Here is a 19,728-nt window from a genome sequence, read left to right as displayed (position 1 = left end):
ATGTTGTGAGAAGATAGTCTCTAAGAATGAGTTCATGTTGCCACAAGTCGAGGCATACAAACAATTTTTAGGAAACCACATTCTCAGAAAGAGTCCTGCAGTAATAATAAGAGCTTTCAGAAAGAAGTAACTTTGCCAGGACCTTGATTCTAGATAGCTGGTATCTTGAACTATGAAAAGTATGGTACCCTTAGTGTAACTTTACACTTACTGTTACTTTACTGTCTATAAAGTTGATGAGAAATTGTTATGGCAGCCCTGGGAAATCTATACATGTACCAGGAAAAATTTTAATTCTAATTCATTGTATAAAATCATTCCCAAAACTTAGTGTATGATTCTCACAGATTTTTACTAAATCCCCAACCTCATCTCATGTAGAGCGAAGGTAACTATGAGTAAAGAGAAGTTTATAGCACAAATTCCTTTGTGTTTTCTTCCACTGTTGCTGATGTGTTGTGATTGTCAGACCTAAGGTAACCCCTGACTGATACTACTTAATAGCAGGTAGTATGTGGTCTTATTCATGACTGCCAGTAACCTTTCAGGACTGATACAAGAGTCAAGATGTATACAAAGGAATGACAGAGATTTCTAAAACATGTAATAAGCCAAGGTGTATGGAAAGCAAGTGACAAATAAGAGAATTGATAGTTAAAGCTATGTCAAGAGCAATGATATAAACAACTATCTGTGAAAGGATATTTTTGTTTTCTTTGTTACCTATAAGCCAGACTCATTCTTGATTAAGCCAGGAAGTTGTATTGTTGGCCTAATAATCCTCTTTAAATCCCTGAGTAAGCTTGAAATTTGGGAAGCTGTGCAACATTTAACTGTGGGCCGAGTGGAAGGAAGTTAGGTCATTGTAAGAAAGGAAGGGGATATTGAAATCTTGTTCTTTTTCTATCTCTTTTTCTTTATCTCCAACCACAAAGGAAGCAATGTCCTATACCTTATACTCACATTATGAACTGCTTTGCCTCCAGCGCTAAAGCAACAAAGCCAACTGAACACAAACTGAAACAAAAGCATACTTTTCCTCCATATAAGATGCTTCTCTGAAGTATCTCATTGAAGAAACATGAAGCCATCAAACATAGAAGGAAGGAAGTAAATGACACATGTAGGCTTTATTATTAATCAGTGTTTGAAATTAACTGTCTCCTAAAAAAAATCACCTTCTGCAGAAAAGTAGATAAAAGATGGTTAACTTTGATTTATAAAATTATCATTGCAATTAAATAAAAAATATATGTTTTAAGTTTGATATTTTCAACAAAGCTAAAAATGTATAAAATACAATGTACTGCATCATTGAATGTTCATTTATACATGCTTCCTTGATCATTTGGCTTCTCATAAGTTCAAATTATATATATATATATATATATATATATATACTTATATATAATTATATATAATATACAATATATCATATCATTAATAAAAATTACAGGATACTCCATACTGAACAAATTTAGGTCTTTGCTTCTTTATGAACCTAACTAATTTATTGAAAATAATCCTTTGAAGAGGCACTTATTTATAACCCAGTGCATTCTTTCATTACCAAGACTATGATAATGGACTTTTTGTGCTACAACATATGACTATCAAGTTTGAAAGAGAGAGGAAATGGAACATTTTATTTATTATGATATTTTACATAATAAATTGCACATAACCTCTTAATAAATTCATGGCAAATTTATTTTAAGGATATAAACAATATACTCTATGTCAGTAACTTCAATATAGGTTTAAAAATTATCTGACAGTAATTTCTATACCTGAAAACTTTATATCCAAATGAAAGAACAATGAATGCTACATTTTTATTCTAAATATATATTGGATTGCACGACAAAATTATTTCCTAGTGTATTTCAGGGCCTCACTTATATTTTAACTTCCATTTAAAGATGAAGAAAGATAAATAAGGTTTTTTTTAGTGCAACTTGTATGGAATGGCTAGCAAGACAGGATAAGAGGATGAGAAATGTTTAGTCCCTTTATAAACACAGGAGGGAACTTTGAGGTTTGTTTTTCCTTCTTTATTATTTTAGCTATAAAAAAGCAACAGGAATATTAGGGCCTTTCATTTTAGGAAAGAGTGGGTACTCTCACATTTTTAGTGTATGGTGTAGAATTATTTCATGCATAATTTCATCTTATTTTTGTAATTTTTTCCTTTTAAAGACAAATTCAAATGTACATTCTTGGAATTATGATTTTCTGGCTGCTCTATACCCCCAAAAGTATTTTGATTTCTCAAGCTTAATGCCATTTGAGAGGATGAAAGCACACTATTTTCGATGTATTGAGTGCTTCAAGGACATTCATCCATTTTGTGAATTAGTTTTATTTCTTTCTAATACTTCTCTCTTGTGCTTTAGATAAGAGTATAAACATGCATGCAATGTAACAACTCAAATTCTGGCAAAAAATTAACATTATCTAGCATCCTAAGATATAAACAGAGCAATAGACTAAATAAAACATATTTATACTTTATGTAAAAATAAAAATAACTGGCATTTAAAATAAATTTATCATACTTGGTCTGTGTAATAACATAAACACATATTTTATACATTTCCTATAGTACCCACACTTTTTGATAATATTTCATATAGTCACCATAAAATGTCATCAAAATGATTTATATCAATTTTACAGATAAGGAAATTGAGACATAAGTTCAACAAACTATGACAATATGTAAGTGAGTAATTTTTTATTTTAATTTGGATCTGCCTATGTAAATCCAAAGCAATAATCTTTTAAAGCTCAATGTCTATGAAACTATGTGGCCTCATCAATGTCATCTTGGAGCATGTTAGAAATAATAGCTATTTAAAACAAAAAACAAAAAAGAAGAGCTGGACATGGTGGTGCACTCCTTTAATCCCAGCACTCAGGAGGCAGAGGCAGGTGGGTCAATGTGATTTCAAAGCCAGCTGGTCTACAAAGCAAATCCAGAACAGCAGAGGCTACACAGAGAAGCCCTGTTTCAAAAAACCAAAGAAAGAAAGAAAAATGAAATAAAGAAATATAGATATTAAGTTCCCACCACAAAATGAGTGAATCACAAATATCATTTTTAAAAATGCCTGTGGTAGTTTCAATAATAAAGCACACAAACACATAAATAAAAGTACATTTTCAAAATGTGAAAGAAATAAACTCTCCTCTTAAATAGATATAGGTATAGATCTCAAAGCCCCTTGTCCGAAGCAGTTGCCTTAAGACTCTGCTAAACCTGTCTGCTTTCATGACATCTTCTCTTTCATGCCTTACCATCTTTTTTTTTTTTTTTTTTTTTTTACAAAGGCCAAAATCCCAAATTTGCTTTTCAGACTGTTGGGACATTGTCTCTGTCTGAAGTGTCATTCCCCTGCCCAACTCACTCAATGGAACTAAGGATTTTCAGTGCTGAGTTGGAATTTTTGCTTTTACTTCTAGACCAGAAATTATCCTTTCTATTCTTTCTCCTCCTGCCAAATCCCTTTGCCCAACAAGTGTTGATATCTTCAGCATGCTTACATTATCGATTTTTTGTCCATTTTCAAACAGTAGCCTTCCAATTACCTTATTCATACATTTTAAAAATTATTTTCTCTCTAAAACCAAGAACCTACAAAAGGGATCCAGATGGAATAAGCAATTTGACTGCAATGCAGTAGTTATTTTTTCATGACAAAATCATTTATAAAAAATACCAAATCCTCTATATTATGGAAGTCAAGAATCTACTTTCTCAGAGTCTCTTACTCATGTCTCTAAATATTCTTTAATTTTTATTAATATTTACTTCTCTTCAAGAGCTTTGGATACAAAGCAAAACAAAGGAGCTATTTATTCCACATTCTGCTTTCCCCTTTAAATCATTTTTGAACTCTAACTAGGTATTTGCAAATATTATCTACATACATACAGCATAATTATCATAGTCACTGTAAAGAAATCCTGGTGCTTAACTGAAAAAGGTAATAAATTAATTTAGTTTAGCTGACATATGATCATGAAAGTAAATTTACAAAATTGTTGAGTCCAAATAGAGAGAAATTTACAAGTTCAGTTATTTCTAATTTTCAGCAGGTTTTACTTGTCTTCCTATCTATCTTGCTTTTATTTAACCATATTTATTTAAAATGTGTAGGTTAGTGGTAAGAACAGTTGCCGAGCATGTATTGGACCTGTGCTCAACTCCTACTACTGTAAAAAATATTTTGAGGACCAGGCATGAGGCTACAGATTAAGGATCTGTACCTTACAGATCCCTAGTCTCAACACTTGGGGGGCAGAGGCAGTTGAATCCCTGTAAGTTTGAGGTCAGCTTGCTCTACAAGGTAAGATTCAGAACAGAGAAATTCTATCTTAAAAGAAGTCAAAAATTAACAAATATATTTCTTTGAAAAATAGTAAAATAATAGTGTTTGGACAAAATAAATTATCAATTTTCTCTTTTCGAAAAATAATTCTCTAATTAATAGCCCTCTTCTACTTTCATATTGCTGCTATATATGTTATTTAATGGGAGGAATAAAAACTTATTAACTGTATATCAATTTATGATTAAGAACATCGGAAGCTAAAGTTATATTAAGTGTATAAATCAATTCTAATATTTTATTCATGTAGCATGTCTGAATTTATACTGGAAAAGTTTCTAAAAATTGTGTTGGCTTATACCACTTGTTTAAAACTGGTATGCAGTTATATCCCCCTGTTTCTGAAATGGTCTCGCCTCTGTTAATGGGCGGGGCTATGTGAGCCATTTTAGAATGTCTGAGATAATAATACAACTGAAACGTCACAGTCAAAGCTGTGTAGTCAAGTGAACCAAAGGTAACAGAGTCATTTGATCTCTTGTCATGGAGCCGTAAAGGTAGATGGATTTAGCGGATCCAAAACTAAGGTATCAAGGACCATGAGTTACAGCCGTCCCTCCGTAGGGAGGGAAGGAATGACCGCCCTCAGGGTGGACAACTTACCAAAGTACACTTCAGCCTTCACGCTGAAGCACGTCTTCGAAGATTACGGGCCTGTTGGTGATGTATACATTCCCCAACATCCCTTAACTAAGGAACCTTATGGTTGTGCCGTTATTTATTTTTACAATAACCATGATGCCAAGAAGGCCGTGGATGCCTTAAATGGGACTTTATTTTGTGGTTGTGAACTGAAGGTGCACCTTGTTCACAACAATGATCGACAGAATGCTCAACCTGACTGTGGCCAGGGAGGGCAACAACATAACGAGGAAGAAAACCATGAATTCCCGAGTCGAAGTGAAAGACACAGTTGTCGCACGAACAAGATCCAATCCAAATGTCATAGCAAGTCTTCTCTAAGCCACTCAGAAGGCCTACCTCGATCTTGTTATCACTCTCGAAGAGGATCATCATCAATCAAGACATGTGAAGCCGAGTCCTCGGCGTCCACTCAACAGCCCCGTGGCAGGCCTCTGGCGAGGACCAGAAGTCTTCAACAAGCACACAAGAAATCCGAGTCTAAATCTTCATTGAAGTGCGCCTCCAAGGGTCTTTCAGGAGAAGGTAGGCCCAAATGGGTTAAAAAATTCTTCAGCAAATAGCCTGAGTTCCTGGGAAGGGTGAGAGTAAAGGAGGTTTACTGAGTTGAGAGGGATTTTGGCAAAAGACAAGGGAAATAGAAAAACATGATACATTATGTAGAATTTTATTGTAAATCTTTGTCAAGTTTTAAAATTAATTTCATACTGCATTTTATTGCTGTTATTTGAATATTTTAATTCCCTGTATAAATTATTTAATTTTTTTGTTTACGTATTTGAAGTAAAACAGTATCTTTAGAATGCTTATTTAAAAAATGGTTAATAGAGTATTAGCATCAATGCCTCCCATGAAAATGTGCGTTCTGGTTTCTTATCTAAATGTTAGTAATTAGAAATGAACCTTTACAGTCTTCAACTTTTCAAGTTAAAATCCCATGAAAATTGTAAAAATGCATTTGTTATATATATTTTTCTGATCTAAATGATAACAAAAAGATCCATTTGTATAAAAGTATAACAACTTATGTTTTTAAAAATATTTATCAGTTTTGCTTGGATGCTCACAGTCAGAACAAAAAACTCTATCATTGCTTCTTAAGCCTTTGGCCAGATGCCCTCTGTCAACATTTTCTATGGGAAAAAGTTTTCCCTGTATGATTTTCCTTAGGGATGAGAAATAAAGAGAAAAAAAAAACAGTTTTAGAAGAAATAGCATATTTCTAAACAGCATTCCACCTGGACAATATATAATATTTAGGGGCAGTGGTGATCAGCCTGAGATCTTTGGAATGTTGTCAAGCAAAGCTTCAGCAGCTGTTCTCAATGTCTAGAGATCATGCTGGACAATCAGAGGTCTCTGGAACTTTGTAAGCAAAGCATCTATGACTTATCCTCATGTCTGTGACAGGTATCCATTGTCTGAGGTTGAAAGAATATAGAACTGATCTCTCCATTCTTGAAGTTGACCACTTCCTCAGAGGTTTATAGTTATATCCACCACATAAAGCTTTGGTCTTCCTATATCAACTTTTGGTCCCACATATTTAATTTGTCTTATACTTTGTTTTTACATGGAATACTGTTTCAATTCCTAAAAACTGTGTAGATATATTCTGAAAATGCCAATTTAGATTCCAATTTCTTGTGAGATTATTGATATATCAAATTCTGTGTCCAAAAGACCTTCTTTTTCTATACAATTGTGTTCTAATTTTAATTTTGATCTCTGGTCATTGGTAATAGTTTGCCAAAAAAACCTGTCTTCCAGTTCTTCTAAATCCTCCTGTTGGCTCTTTTAACCTCTCTCTACTTCTCTACATCTCTAACTCCTCTCTCTCTCTCTCTTTCTCTCTCTCTCCCCCTCCCTCTCTCCCTCTCTCCCTCCCCCTCCCCCCCCACCCCATGTGTCTCTAGAGACGGTTCCTTTATCTCCTTATTAAACCTCTTAAGTGGAAAAATAAATAAATAAATAAATAAATAAATAAATAAATAAATAAATCCTCCTGTTGGCTTGTCCTTGTTTCCTGTGTGCTTGATGTATATCATTGATTTTTTTATTTAATGTTTCTGATTTTTAATATAAACATTTTTCTTATGAACTGCCTTTTTAGAACTTCTTTTTCTATGTGTGAAATATTTAGATAAGTTTTGTTTCCATTTTCATGTTACTCTAGTGTTCCAATCTGTTCATTGCTATCTGGGATTCTCATTGGTTTTGTTTAGGCCAAGATCAGTCTTTCCAAAGGCAGTTGAAATAAAATATTACTTCTCCCTTTAGTGATAAAACTATGCTGTGTGTTAGCAAATGTATTAATTTTGAAAATATTAAACTTTGTAAAATATCAAAGTCTTTGGTTTCCCATTTATGTTGTTTATAAACAAAGTTTATGCATATTATTTTACAATAAGTTTTTGAAGTTCCTTTTTTATTTCTCCTTTTTTATGTTAACTAGTTTAATAGGTAGATGATCATATTTGACATGCTTAGTGGTAATTTTGCACAAATCTAGCTAATCTTTTTGGAACAATATGAAAATTTGTTGGAAAAGAAGTATAGAGAACTCTATATTTTTCAGTAACAAATAAGACTAAACCAAGGAATTATGATATATTGAGATAAGTTAACTTTAGGAATTTAAACCTAAATTAAGAAAGCCATTGATATACTTACCAAATTTTCTTACAGGAGAAAATATAGAAAGCAATGAGCCATCCAGAAAAACTCCAAAATTTGAATTAAAGGTCGTACTGACAGATATATTAAAAGAAATTGCATCCAAAACAGTAACTGAAATTCCACCTACCACAAGTCATGAAAGAATCATGCACCCAAATCTTCCAAAAGAAAGAGAACATACTGAAAGTAAGTTACCTCTAAATGTATGGAATAGAGTGTTACTTAGGTTTCCCTTTACAACGTGTGTCTTCTTAGTGTATTATTGAAAATAAGTCAGATATTGTATAGAATTTAGCACAAACAGATTAAAAAAATCTAACATTTCCTGAGTTCATCTTTTTGTTTATTTATTCTTGTAGAATATTCTCCAGCAACCACCTGCAATGACTCTGTGAACTTCAATAGTTGACCTAATTTTTATTGTAAAGGAGATGACGTGACATTTAAGTGTATATTTACATGTTTTATATGGTGACTAATAATATCTGCTATTTTTATAACATTTATTGGCATTATTTGTTATTTTAAATATTCAAGAATTCAACATCCTCAATACCGAGCTGCCATGTTGGAAAATTCTAATCAAGTTGATCTGATATGAGGAACAGATTTGCTAGTCATGTAACAATTATGATTTGGAACGTTACACTCACCTGCTAAAGAGAGACTAGAAATACTGCCAAACACCTGAAAATGCTCTCAGACTTTGTTATGTAGACCCCAATGTTAAGAATAGTGGTAAACTTTAAAAACCTACCCAGATCTAGCCAATGGGCAGAACATTCTCCACAGTTGAGTGGAGAGTGGGGTATGACTTTCACACATACTCTGGTGCCTCATAATTGACCATGTCCCCTGGAGGGGGACCTTGTGGCACTCAGAGGAAGGATAGCAGGTTACCAAGAAGAGACTTGATACCCTATGAGCATATACAGGAGGAGGAAATGCCCCTCAGTCACAGTCATAGGGGAGGGAAGTAAGGGGAAATGGGAGTGAGGGAAGAATAGGAGGATACAAGGGATGGGATAACCATTGAGATGCAACAAAAATAAATTAATAAAAAATTTAAAAAAGAGCTTTCTGATTATTCTCAGATCCCCCACCATTCCCTTACTATGCTAGTTCACAGGCTGTTCTGGTTAACAAAGCCTTCCCCTTCTTCAACATAACCTCTTACAACCAGCAGGATTATCCCAAAGCTTTTGCTATCTTGTCTTCTCCAGAGAGATTGTCCTGGTGACTGCCATTTGACTCTTCGGGATGCCTCTTACTATTTTGCCTTTCATACATACCTCTTCTCCGAAGACTGAGTGGTCATTTGAATTGTTCACTCCCAGTACTCTCCTGTAATAGTTTGGTCTGAAAAAGTATTTTTATATGTAACAAAAGAGATGCACCAACACATTTCATCTGATCTACAATTTCAGGTTAACACAAATTCCTGGTAACAATATGAGTTATATTTCTTCATTTGCCTTTGTCTAAAATAGACTTTTACTGGGTGTAAACAAGGAAACAAAGTAGGAGAAAAGCAGTCCCAAAAGGAGGCAAAACATCAGAGAGACACGCACTTTGAATCTTACAAGTCTCACAAAACACCAATTTAACAAACATAAAATATATTCAGAGAATCTTGTGCATGTAGTTTATAAAACAAAGCTTTTGAGAAATATTTTGATGGGTTTGATGTTTGGAATTCCTTCCTACTTCTTCTCTTCTTGTGGTAACAGGTGAAGAAGACCATGATATGACTAGTCATGATACTGCTGGTTACCAGCCAATTACTTTTGAATACCATGAAATCATGACTGATGAAGAGCAAAGGGAATCGCCTTCTTGTACAGGAAGACCACCTAGCAGTTCACACCGGGAGACAGGTGGGCACGTTAATGATATTTCTGAGAGCCCAGATCTAGATCATGACCATTTATATTTTGCAAGACTTCTTGGAGATGAAAATATGGAGAAGAACAAAAAGAAAGTGAAAAATACACAATCCAAGTCTGTCTTTGAACGGCCACATACATCAAAAGGGAATGCAACCAAGACATTGACAGAAGGTCAATTTTCCAGAAATCAGACAAGAAAACGACAGAGAGATGCAAAAAATTGGACAAAAAGCCCAGTGATCGAAAGTAAGCAGTATAATTTGACAATATGATTGCTCCATGTTATGGAAAGTTTTTATTGTAGTATGGGAGAGATAGCTAGAGGCATTTGGAAGACTGCAAAGCTTAGAGAGAATGGAAAACTAGAAGGACATAGCCAGAGATATTTGAGAGATGGGAGAATAGCAGGGGATAGACAGTAGAGAAAAGCATAGTGAGAATAGCAAGTGCAGGAGCACAAAATAATTAGATTATGGACACTATCAGAAGCTGGGGGAAGAAAAGGCCAGGAGACTGGTATGAGGGCTTGGAAATGTATTTGTGGATAGGGACTAGGGGAGCCTGGATGGCAGCACAGACCTTAATATGGCGATGATCACCATGGATATATGTTAATTGGAGAGCAGTATGTCCCTTTTGCTAAGGGTAAAGGAAATCAATCCTTCTGGTAGGAGGGAACTAGCTTCACAAGTTACTGAACTATGTTGGTTCTTACCTAACTGCCAGAAATCCTTCTGGGGCTCACTAATGGACGCCAGGTGAGAGTGGCATGGAAGAATTTGGGGATGGAAGCACCTAGAGGGTTCAAGAACCCCACAACGAGACCATAAAGGCTGGTGGATCTGGACCCAAGGGCACCTGCACAAACTGTTCTACCAACCAAGAACAATGCATTCAGTAAAGCTAGACCCCTGTTAGTGAACTAAGAGAATACCAGTCTTGGATAGGAACACATCACAATAATTTGAAAATCCCTAATGGTAATACAAGGTTACTGTTAACTAACATGTGTGATACAAGCTTACCTGTATGAAACACTATTTTTTTTTTATTTTTCTAGCAGGAGAAAATACAGAAAATAACCAAGGGCAAATGGGATATGCACAAAATGAGTCAATATCTAAAAAACCATGTGATCCAAAGGAAGTTAATCCTCAAACATTGATGACTAATAAAAGATCTCAGAAAAAAACAAGAGGGAAGAGTCAAAGACTTCCAAGACCCAGCAAGTCAAAGAGAAGTCAGTAACTGCTCAATTCTCTGAATTCAATATTGTTGAAATTTCTCAATATCTTATTAGCTGAATCTTCTGAATATCTTACAGTAAATGAAGTTGTGTTATTTTCTAGAATTTAGCACCACAAACATTGAATTCAAACGTAAGATTGAAGTTGCAAACATGTCAATGTGCTCTTGATAGGCATTTACTTTCCAGATGGGTTCTATACATGAAGGTGATAGGTTATCTTTTTCCCAGTGAAATGAGACAATTCAAGACACATTAAAATACTTATGCATTAGCTTATTGAGAGTAGCTCTAGGTAAATTCTCTAGTACCAGGGAAAGGGGTCAAATAAGTTGCCATGGATAAGGAGACAGAAAAGTGAGAGGGGAGTTTGTATACAGAGAGAGGAGAATGGAAAACTAGAGAAAGAGACCCAGAGAGACAGATAGAAAAGAGAAACAGAAAGACCAAGGGAGAGAGAGAGAGAGAGAGAGAGAGAGAGAGAGAGAGAGACAGACAGACAGACAGACAGACAGACAGAGAGAGAGAGAGAGACAGAGACAGAGACAGAGACAGAGACAGAGAGACAGAGAGAGAGAGAGAGACAGAGAGAGAGAGAGAGAGAGAGAGAGACAGACAGACAGAGAGAGAGAGAGAGAGAGAGAGAGAGACAGAGACAGAGACAGAGAGAGAGACAGAGAGAGACAGACAAACAGAGACAGAGAAACAGAGAGAAAGAGACAGAGGGAGAAGAGAAAGAGAGAGTAAGACAGAGAAAGAGAATGAGAAAGAGAGAGAGAAAGAGTCAAAGACAGAGACAAAGATAAAGAGGGACAAAGATATTGAGATACAGAGAGAGTGAGAGAGAAACAGAAGAGAAGACTGAGACAGAGAGAGAAAGAGAGAGCAGAGAGACAGAGAGACAGAGACAGAGAGAGAAGAGAAAGAGAGAGACCACGACAGTAAGAGAGAGAGAGAGAGAGAGAGAGAGAGAGAGAGAGAGAGACAGAGACAGAGAGACAAAGAGACAGAGAGACAGAGAAGAGAGAGAGAGAGAATGGGGGAGATGGAGAAAGAGAGAGAGATTAGGGACAAAAATGTATGGATTATATAGTGAAGAGCTGGAAGGTAAGTCATTGACCCTGGGATGCAGAGTTCCTGGTTGCTTGTGGGTACAGTTGTCCAGCCATACCATGTAATACGTAGGGACTAGAGGACACTGGGAGAAGCTGAAGCCCGTCCCACCTGGGTTCCAAAGACACCTCATCTTCTTGTCCCAGGTATGAACCCCAGCATCCCAAAATTTTACTAAAAGTTATGGTATAATCCTGCTAGTTATAAGAAGCTATGTTGAAGGAGAAGGCTTTGTTAGCTAGAACAGCCTGGACTAGCATAGTAAGGGAATAGCAGGTGACATGGAAAGGGTCAGAAAGCTAGTGTGTGGATTTTTACATTCATAAATGCTGGAATGTTATGCATGCCTGGGAGGAGAGGGCTGTTTTACTTGCTCTCCAGTATGTTTTTGACCATCTTTTGACAGTAAGACCTCCTAGCAATTCACACAGTGAGACAGCTAGGAAAATATAGACCCAATTGAAACAGTCTGTAAGGTTAAGCATGAGCAACTGCATTCTGGATACAGCTCCTGAGAAAGCACATGGCCATGACAAGATGATGGAACAGATAGATATATGTTAGGGGCAGAATATAAAATTAAGGACTTTAGGCAGAGAAATTTTTCCTTAGGTGTTCATTTGAAACTCTCATAGTTGAAGGAAGAGTCACAAAACCAAGGAGAGGAAGAGGGATCCCATCCCCAGGGATAGGCAGGTAAGGGATCAGGCTGTTGATTGACAGAACTTGTCCAGAGTATATTTGACATGTGAGAGGTGGATTCAGGTATATTCCCACATCTAGGCGCAAGTCCAGTGTGTGGGTGGCAAAATGTCAGTTTCCCTCACTTACAATCCATAAAAACCTTCCCCATAATAGTTTTGGTGAGACTGTCTCTGGTCTTGTCCCCTGATAGTGTTGAACTTTGCCCAGGAGTGCCCATCACTGTATAAACCTCCCATGTTTTTTACTTTCAATCTGACTTAATTGGCTTATTTTGTTGGTGATGATAACATATCAAAAGGATTGCTATGAAAATACTTTTTCTAATTTTTCTAAGATATTCCTAATCTTTTCCAAAAATAATTAGCTTGTCTGTAAGAATTTAAACTATCATTCTCTTTTGCAATCCACTTATTCTCTGCAAAGTATTGATTATGAAAATACTAAATTTCCATAAAATATCTAACTTTATAGGTTACCATCCACGTGTGTGTTTTTTAAATGGGTACTTCTCTCATACAATACACCCCTGTTACAGTTTTCCCTCCTTATATCCCTGCAGTTCGGTCCAACCTCATCTTCTCCCAAAGACTTACACACCATCAGTTTTCCTTTAGAAAGAGTGGGAAACAGGAGCCAAACATGACAAAACAAGATACAATAAGACATGGTAAAAACCCTCATACTGAAGGTGAACAAGGAAACCCAGTAGGAGAAAAGCAGTCCCAAAAGGAGGCAAAAAATCAGAGAGACACCCACTTTGAATCTTACAAGTCCCACAAAACACCAATTTAACAAACATAAAATATATTCAGAGAATCTTGTGCATGTAGTTTATAAAACAAAGCTTTTGAGAAATATTTTGATGGGTTTGATGTTTGGAATTCCTTCCTACTTCTTCTCTTCTTGTGGTAACAGGTGAAGAAGACCATGATATGACTAGTCATGATACTGCTGGTTACCAGCCAATTACTTTTGAATACCATGAAATCATGACTGATGAAGAGCAAAGGGAATCGCCTTCTTGTACAGGAAGACCACCTAGCAGTTCACACCGGGAGACAGGTGGGCACGTTAATGATATTTCTGAGAGCCCAGATCTAGATCATGACCATTTATATTTTGCAAGACTTCTTGGAGATGAAAATATGGAGAAGAACAAAAAGAAAGTGAAAAATACACAATCCAAGTCTGTCTTTGAACGGCCACATACATCAAAAGGGAATGCAACCAAGACATTGACAGAAGGTCAATTTTCCAGAAATCAGACAAGAAAACGACAGAGAGATGCAAAAAATTGGACAAAAAGCCCAGTGATCGAAAGTAAGCAGTATAATTTGACAATATGATTGCTCCATGTTATGGAAAGTTTTTACTGTAGTATGGGAGAGATAGCTAGAGGCATTTGGAAGACTGCAAAGCTTAGAGAGAATGGAAAACTAGAAGGACATAGCCAGAGATATTTGAGAGATGGGAGAATAGCAGGGGATAGACAGTAGAGAAAAGCATAGTGAGAATAGCAAGTGCAGGAGCACAAAATAATTAGATTATGGACACTATCAGAAGCTGGGGGAAGAAAAGGCCAGGAGACTGGTATGAGGGCTTGGAAATGTATTTGTGGATAGAGACTAGGGGAGCCTGGATGGCAGCACAGACCTTAATATGGCGATGATCACCATGGATATATGTTAATTGGAGAGCAGTATGTCCCTTTTGCTAAGGGTAAAGGAAATCAATCCTTCTGGTAGGAGGGAACTAGCTTCACAAGTTACTGAACTATGTTGGTTCTTACCTAACTGCCAGAAATCCTTCTGGGGCTCACTAATGGACGCCAGGTGAGAGTGGCATGGAAGAATTTGGGGATGGAAGCACCTAGAGGGTTCAAGAACCCCACAACGAGACCATAAAGGCTGGTGGATCTGGACCCAAGGGCACCTGCACAAACTGTTCTACCAACCAAGAACAATGCATTCAGTAAAGCTAGACCCCTGTTAGTGAACTAAGAGAATACCAGTCTTGGACAGGAACACATCACAATAATTTGAAAATCCCTAATGGTAATACAAGGTTACTGTTAACTAACATGTGTGATACAAGCTTACCTGTATGAAACACTTTTTTTTTTATTTTTCTAGCAGGAGAAAATACAGAAAATAACCAAGGGCAAATGGGATATGCACAAAATGAGTCAATATCTAAAAAACCATGTGATCCAAAGGAAGTTAATCCTCAAACATTGATGACTAATAAAAGATCTCAGAAAAAAACAAGAGGGAAGAGTCAAAGACTTCCAAGACCCAGCAAGTCAAAGAGAAGTCAGTAACTGCTCAATTCTCTGAATTCAATATTGTTGAAATTTCTCAATATCTTATTAGCTGAATCTTCTGAATATCTTACAGTAAATGAAGTTGTGTTATTTTCTAGAATTTAGCACCACAAACATTGAATTCAAACGTAAGATTGAAGTTGCAAACATGTCAATGTGCTCTTGATAGGCATTTACTTTCCAGATGGGTTCTATACATGAAGGTGATAGGTTATCTTTTTCCCAGTGAAATGAGACAATTCAAGACACATTAAAATACTTATGCATTAGCTTATTGAGAGTAGCTCTAGGTAATTCTCTAGTACCAGCGAAAGGGGTCAAATAAGTTGCCATGGATAAGGAGACAGAAAAGTGAGAGGGGAGTTTGTATACAGAGAGAGGAGAATGGAAAACTAGAGAAAGAGACCCAGAGAGACAGATAGAGAAGAGAAACAGAAAGACCAAGGAGGAGAGAGAGAGAGGGAGAGAGAGAGACAGAGAGAGAGAGAGAGAGAGAGAGAGAGAGAGAGAGAGAGAGAGAGAGAGAGAGAGAACAGAGAGACAGACAGACACAGAGAAACAGAGAGACAGAGACAGAGGGAGAAGAGAAAGAGAGAGCAAGACAGAGAAAGAGAATGAGAAAGAGAAAGAGAAAGAGAAAGATTCAAAGATAGAGAGGGAGAGAGATAGAGAGATACAGAGAGGGAGAGAGAGACAGACAGACAGAGACAGAAGAGAAGACTGAGACAGAGAAAGAGAGAGCAGAGAGACAGAGAGACTGAGAGAGAAGAGAAAGAGAGAGACCAAGACAGAAAGAGAGAGACAGGGAGACAGAGAGAGAGACAGAGAGAGAGACAGAGAGAGTGAAGAGAGAGAGAGAGAGACACACACAGAGAGAAACAGAGAGACACAGAGAGACAGAGAGAGAGAGAGAGAGAGAGAGAGAGAGAGAAAGAAAGAGAGAGAGAGGAGAGAGAGAGAGAGAGAATGGGGGAGATGGAGAAAGAGAGAGAGAGTTTAGGGACAAAAATGTATGGATTATATAGTGAAGAGCTGGAAGGTAAGTCCCTGACCCTGGGATGCAGAGTTCCTGGTTGCTTATGGGTACAGTTGTCCATCCATACCATGTAATACTTAGGGACTAGAGGATACTGGGAGAAGTGATATTGCATAGTATCAGTGGTGGTTATCTTAACTCTATCCAGTGTTGCAAGACTAACACTGCTTTCAGTCTTATTGACAGTCCCACTAAATACTTCCATGTGGTCCCCAATATTGTTGGTGCTTCATTGAGAAACCCTGTTCAAAATCAAGAATTGATCTTTCTTTCTCAGGATGCTCTAGCAAATATTACTACATAATAAATCATCACTATTCTTTCTTATTTGCTTATAATTGCTTCTTAAATTTTCAATGAAAGCATGCAATTTATGACCCTACAAATAACATTACAGGCTAATGAATAATGTTTTTAAAAACTTGAACTTTGATACAGGTATTTAATTTGTACAAAATTTGTTTTAAGGGTTATAGAGATGGCTCAGCAGTAAACATCACTTTGTTTTCTTCCAGAGGACTTGTGTTCAATATCTGTTCCCCAGTTTGGGTATTTTTCAATCTGTAGGATTTTACCCAGGGGATCTGATTCCTTCTGGCTTCAACAGGCATCTGCACCCATTTGGTATATACTCATACAGACACATATAAATGTTCACAATATAAAACTTTAAAAATTTTTTTTAAGTATTGATTTGTTTATTTATATTAGCATCTTTATTAAATTCCTTTCTGTGGTGATACATACAATTCTGAAACAACAGAAATATCCTCTGATTCACTTTAAATTTTCATCAAATTATCTAAAGTATGCTAGGTTATTTCAAAGGCAGTTTTGAAACCTTCTTTCCTTTATGTGTAAATTTAGATTTTATACTTAGCACTTGTATTGATTTTTGTTGATTCTATGTGAAACCTGAATCAAATTCAGACTAAAATGCCTGAATCTTTAATTTGTTTGTTTTTATTAATTTTTAAAGCAGTGTCAAACAAGTACTCATTCTAATTTTGAGAGTTCCTTTCTGATTAACTTCCATTTTATGTTTACAGGTGTACGAAATACTTCAAATGTTTGGCCTAGTTTTGGTTCTGAAACAGACCAGCTTACCTCCTTTGAACAATCTGATAATCGAACACAAACAGAGATACATTTGACAGCAATTAGTCAAAGTAACCCAAATACTAATGGCATAACTGGAAGGGATAGTGAGAATTCAAATCCACAAAATGACTGTGAATTATTGTCAGGGCGTAATTGCCATAGGAGAAATAGGAAAAGTCAGAAGCAAGTAGACTGTAGACAACCTGAGTCAACATTTTCAATTCCCTTTACACCGGATGATGATGTAATTGAAGTTGTAATGGAAGATCCAATTACTGAAGAAAGAATTACAGGAGACAGTAGTCCAGATGTTGTGATAGTTGGTGAAATGTTAGGAAATGAGCCACTTCCACATACGGACAATGTGGAATTTGTGAGATCTTATCATTATCCTAGTATGGATGAGCCTTACTCGTTTTCTAATGGTCACACATTACCATTAACAAATGATTTGACCACATCTGAGTCACAAAGAAGATATTCTTCCACAAGCGAATACATATTCAGAGGGAACACTACTAGTATAGATCAGTCTACATCTGTAACACCAACTAACATTATCACTGTAGACCTTGCTCAAGAAGAAGAAGAAGAGGAAGCAAATATCCCTTCTAATTCTAATCAGGCAGTTATGCAGAATGATGAAGTAATAGCTATTGATCAAACTTCAAACACTGATTTAGAATTTATAGGAGCTACATCTCCTTTTAGAACATCAGAGCACACCATGACAGGAAATTTTGCCGTAGGTGATAATCATGGTACTGATATCGAAGTAGAGGCTCATAACTCATCATCAAGGCAAAATAATAGAAGAGTTCATTTTGATGACAGTTCTATTTCTAATTCTATTTCAACTTCTACTAATAATTCAAGGAATAGACAACAGAATATTCCTACTCCTAGCACCAGTCGCAATAGTATGTTTGGTAGTATACTTACACGAGCATATTACCGCTTTGATGAAAATGATAGAAATGTAATATATTTATCTGACCCTCCTCCAATGGCTAGCCCTAGAAGGCATAGACCAAACTTTGGAATGGCCCGTAATAGTAATTCTTGGCCACCTTTGCCTAATTTTGCCAATTTCAATGATATTCACAATAACCACCCTACTGGACTTACCAAAGAACAGATTAACACATTACCAGTAAGAGCTTTTCAGGAAAATGATAAATTAAACTCCTGTAGTATTTGTATTACAAAATATGTACGAAGAAGTAAGATTCGCATACTACCTTGCTTTCATGAATTTCATGATAAATGCATTGACCGTTGGCTATCTGACAATGCTACCTGCCCTATTTGTCGTAAACATATAATAAATCCCGATGACACAGAAAGTGGATTTTGAGGGCTGAGCCTCAGATAAATAAAATATGCTGAATGAAAAATTGTAATTTGTTGTCTTAATTTGAGTTTCTATTGATTTGAAAAATCCCATGACCAGTAGCAGCATTGGGCAAAAGGAGTTGTTTTGGTTTATGTATTCTGGGTAATAACTTAAAGAAGCTGAGGCAGGAACTCAAACAAGGCAAGAACCTGGAAACAGGTGTTGCACGTACCACAAAGGAGTGCTGTTTACTGTCCTGCTCTTAATATAGTAACTTTTCTTATGCAATATTCAATGAGTTATGCCCATACCTATTATTTACCAATTAATAAAATACCCTACAGGCTAGAATCTCAGATGATTCTAGCGTGTGTCAAGTTGAGAAAAACTAGCCAGCACTGTTGATTCTTTGTCAATTTCACACAACACCATCATTTCTTAAGATATAACCTTTCCTTTTTTATTGTCATCAAAAGCTCAGTTAATTTTGAAATATAAATCATATTCAAACCTTCAGAGTCTTTGAATCTGCATGTCCTGTTCCGTCCACTTCATGTGTTCCAGCAGGTCATACATGGGGTAGATGATGAGGTGAGGTCCACTCAGAGTCCTGGATCAGGGCCTGCTCCCATGTCACCATGGCAGGGCCAACTCACCTGCTCTTGTGTCTTCAGGGTGCGGCCACTCTCCCTCTTCCTTGTCATTATGGCAGGGCCAGCTCCCCCACTCCTGTGTCCTGAGGTCAGGGCTGGCTCTCCACTCCCATGTCCTCAGGGTGGGGCCATCCTCCCACTTCCATGTACTCAGGGCAGGAATGACTCCCCAGCTCCTGTGTCCTCAGGGCAGCGCCAGCTCTCAGGCTCCCATGTCTTCAGGGCTGGCTCACCTGCTCTCCAATACTCAGGGCCAGCTCTCCTGTTCTTGTGTCCTCAGGGGCAGCTCTCCTGTTCCTGTTCAATTCACTAGATGGTTACTGGCCATCAGGGCCTGAACAGTCTCCTATTCCTGTTGGTACTGGATCTTGTGGGCCATCAAGCAGATGGCAAGTTGAGGTCCCTCAAAGTCTTTGTTGAGTAGCTCGCATAAACCATGGATGTTGGCCCAGCTCAGCTTTGTGTCCCAGGGAACTTGTGATTCTGTTGATTCTCACCTTGCGAGTCTCTGGTTCCATCACATCCTCCATCAGACATGAGGCCCCTGCCTCGGTGCTACCCCTAGCGTCCACCTCTGCATAATCCAACTCTGGGCACTGGTACTGAGCATG

The 19,728-nt window shown here is 36.9% G+C and overlaps 1 protein-coding gene across 5 annotated transcripts; it reads left to right on the top strand.

Moving 5' to 3' along the window:
- Positions 1-4,797: 4,797 nt before the first annotated feature.
- On the top strand, positions 4,798-18,509 carry LOC311602376 (uncharacterized protein). 5 transcript variants are annotated; one of them, XM_084790331.1, is made up of 7 exons: positions 4,798-5,561; positions 7,725-7,901; positions 9,446-9,592; positions 10,668-10,844; positions 13,584-13,988; positions 14,801-14,980; positions 17,077-18,509. In XM_084790331.1, the coding sequence occupies exons 1-7, from the start codon at positions 4,934-4,936 to the stop codon at positions 18,483-18,485; spliced, it is 3,123 nt and encodes a 1,040-aa protein (XP_084646457.1). In that variant the 5' UTR covers positions 4,798-4,933; the 3' UTR covers positions 18,486-18,509. The 5 variants fall into 5 exon arrangements, with proteins under 5 accessions (XP_084646457.1, XP_084646454.1, XP_084646456.1 ...); XM_084790328.1 differs by having other exon boundaries at positions 9,446-9,850; XM_084790330.1 differs by having other exon boundaries at positions 9,446-9,850; positions 10,665-10,844; positions 13,584-13,730; positions 14,804-14,980.
- Positions 18,510-19,728: the final 1,219 nt, after the last annotated feature.

This window comes from Acomys minous (assembly GCF_964271855.1).
Source record: "Acomys minous genome assembly, chromosome: 7".
Lineage (NCBI taxonomy): Eukaryota > Metazoa > Chordata > Mammalia > Rodentia > Muridae > Acomys > Acomys minous.
The sequence above is the reverse complement of the archived record's forward strand: the minus strand, read 5'-3'. Positions and strand labels throughout refer to the sequence as shown.

Coding starts and splice junctions, on each gene's coding strand:
- LOC311602376 (XM_084790327.1), top strand. CDS start 4,934: ATGAGTTACAGCCGTCCCTCCGTAGGGAGGGAAGGAATGACCGCCCTC. Junction 9,851..10,664: donor AAAAAGCCCAGTGATCGAAA/GTAAGCAGTATA, acceptor TTATTTTTCTAG/CAGGAGAAAATACAGAAAAT. Junction 10,845..13,583: donor ACCCAGCAAGTCAAAGAGAA/GTCAGTAACTGC, acceptor TTGTGGTAACAG/GTGAAGAAGACCATGATATG.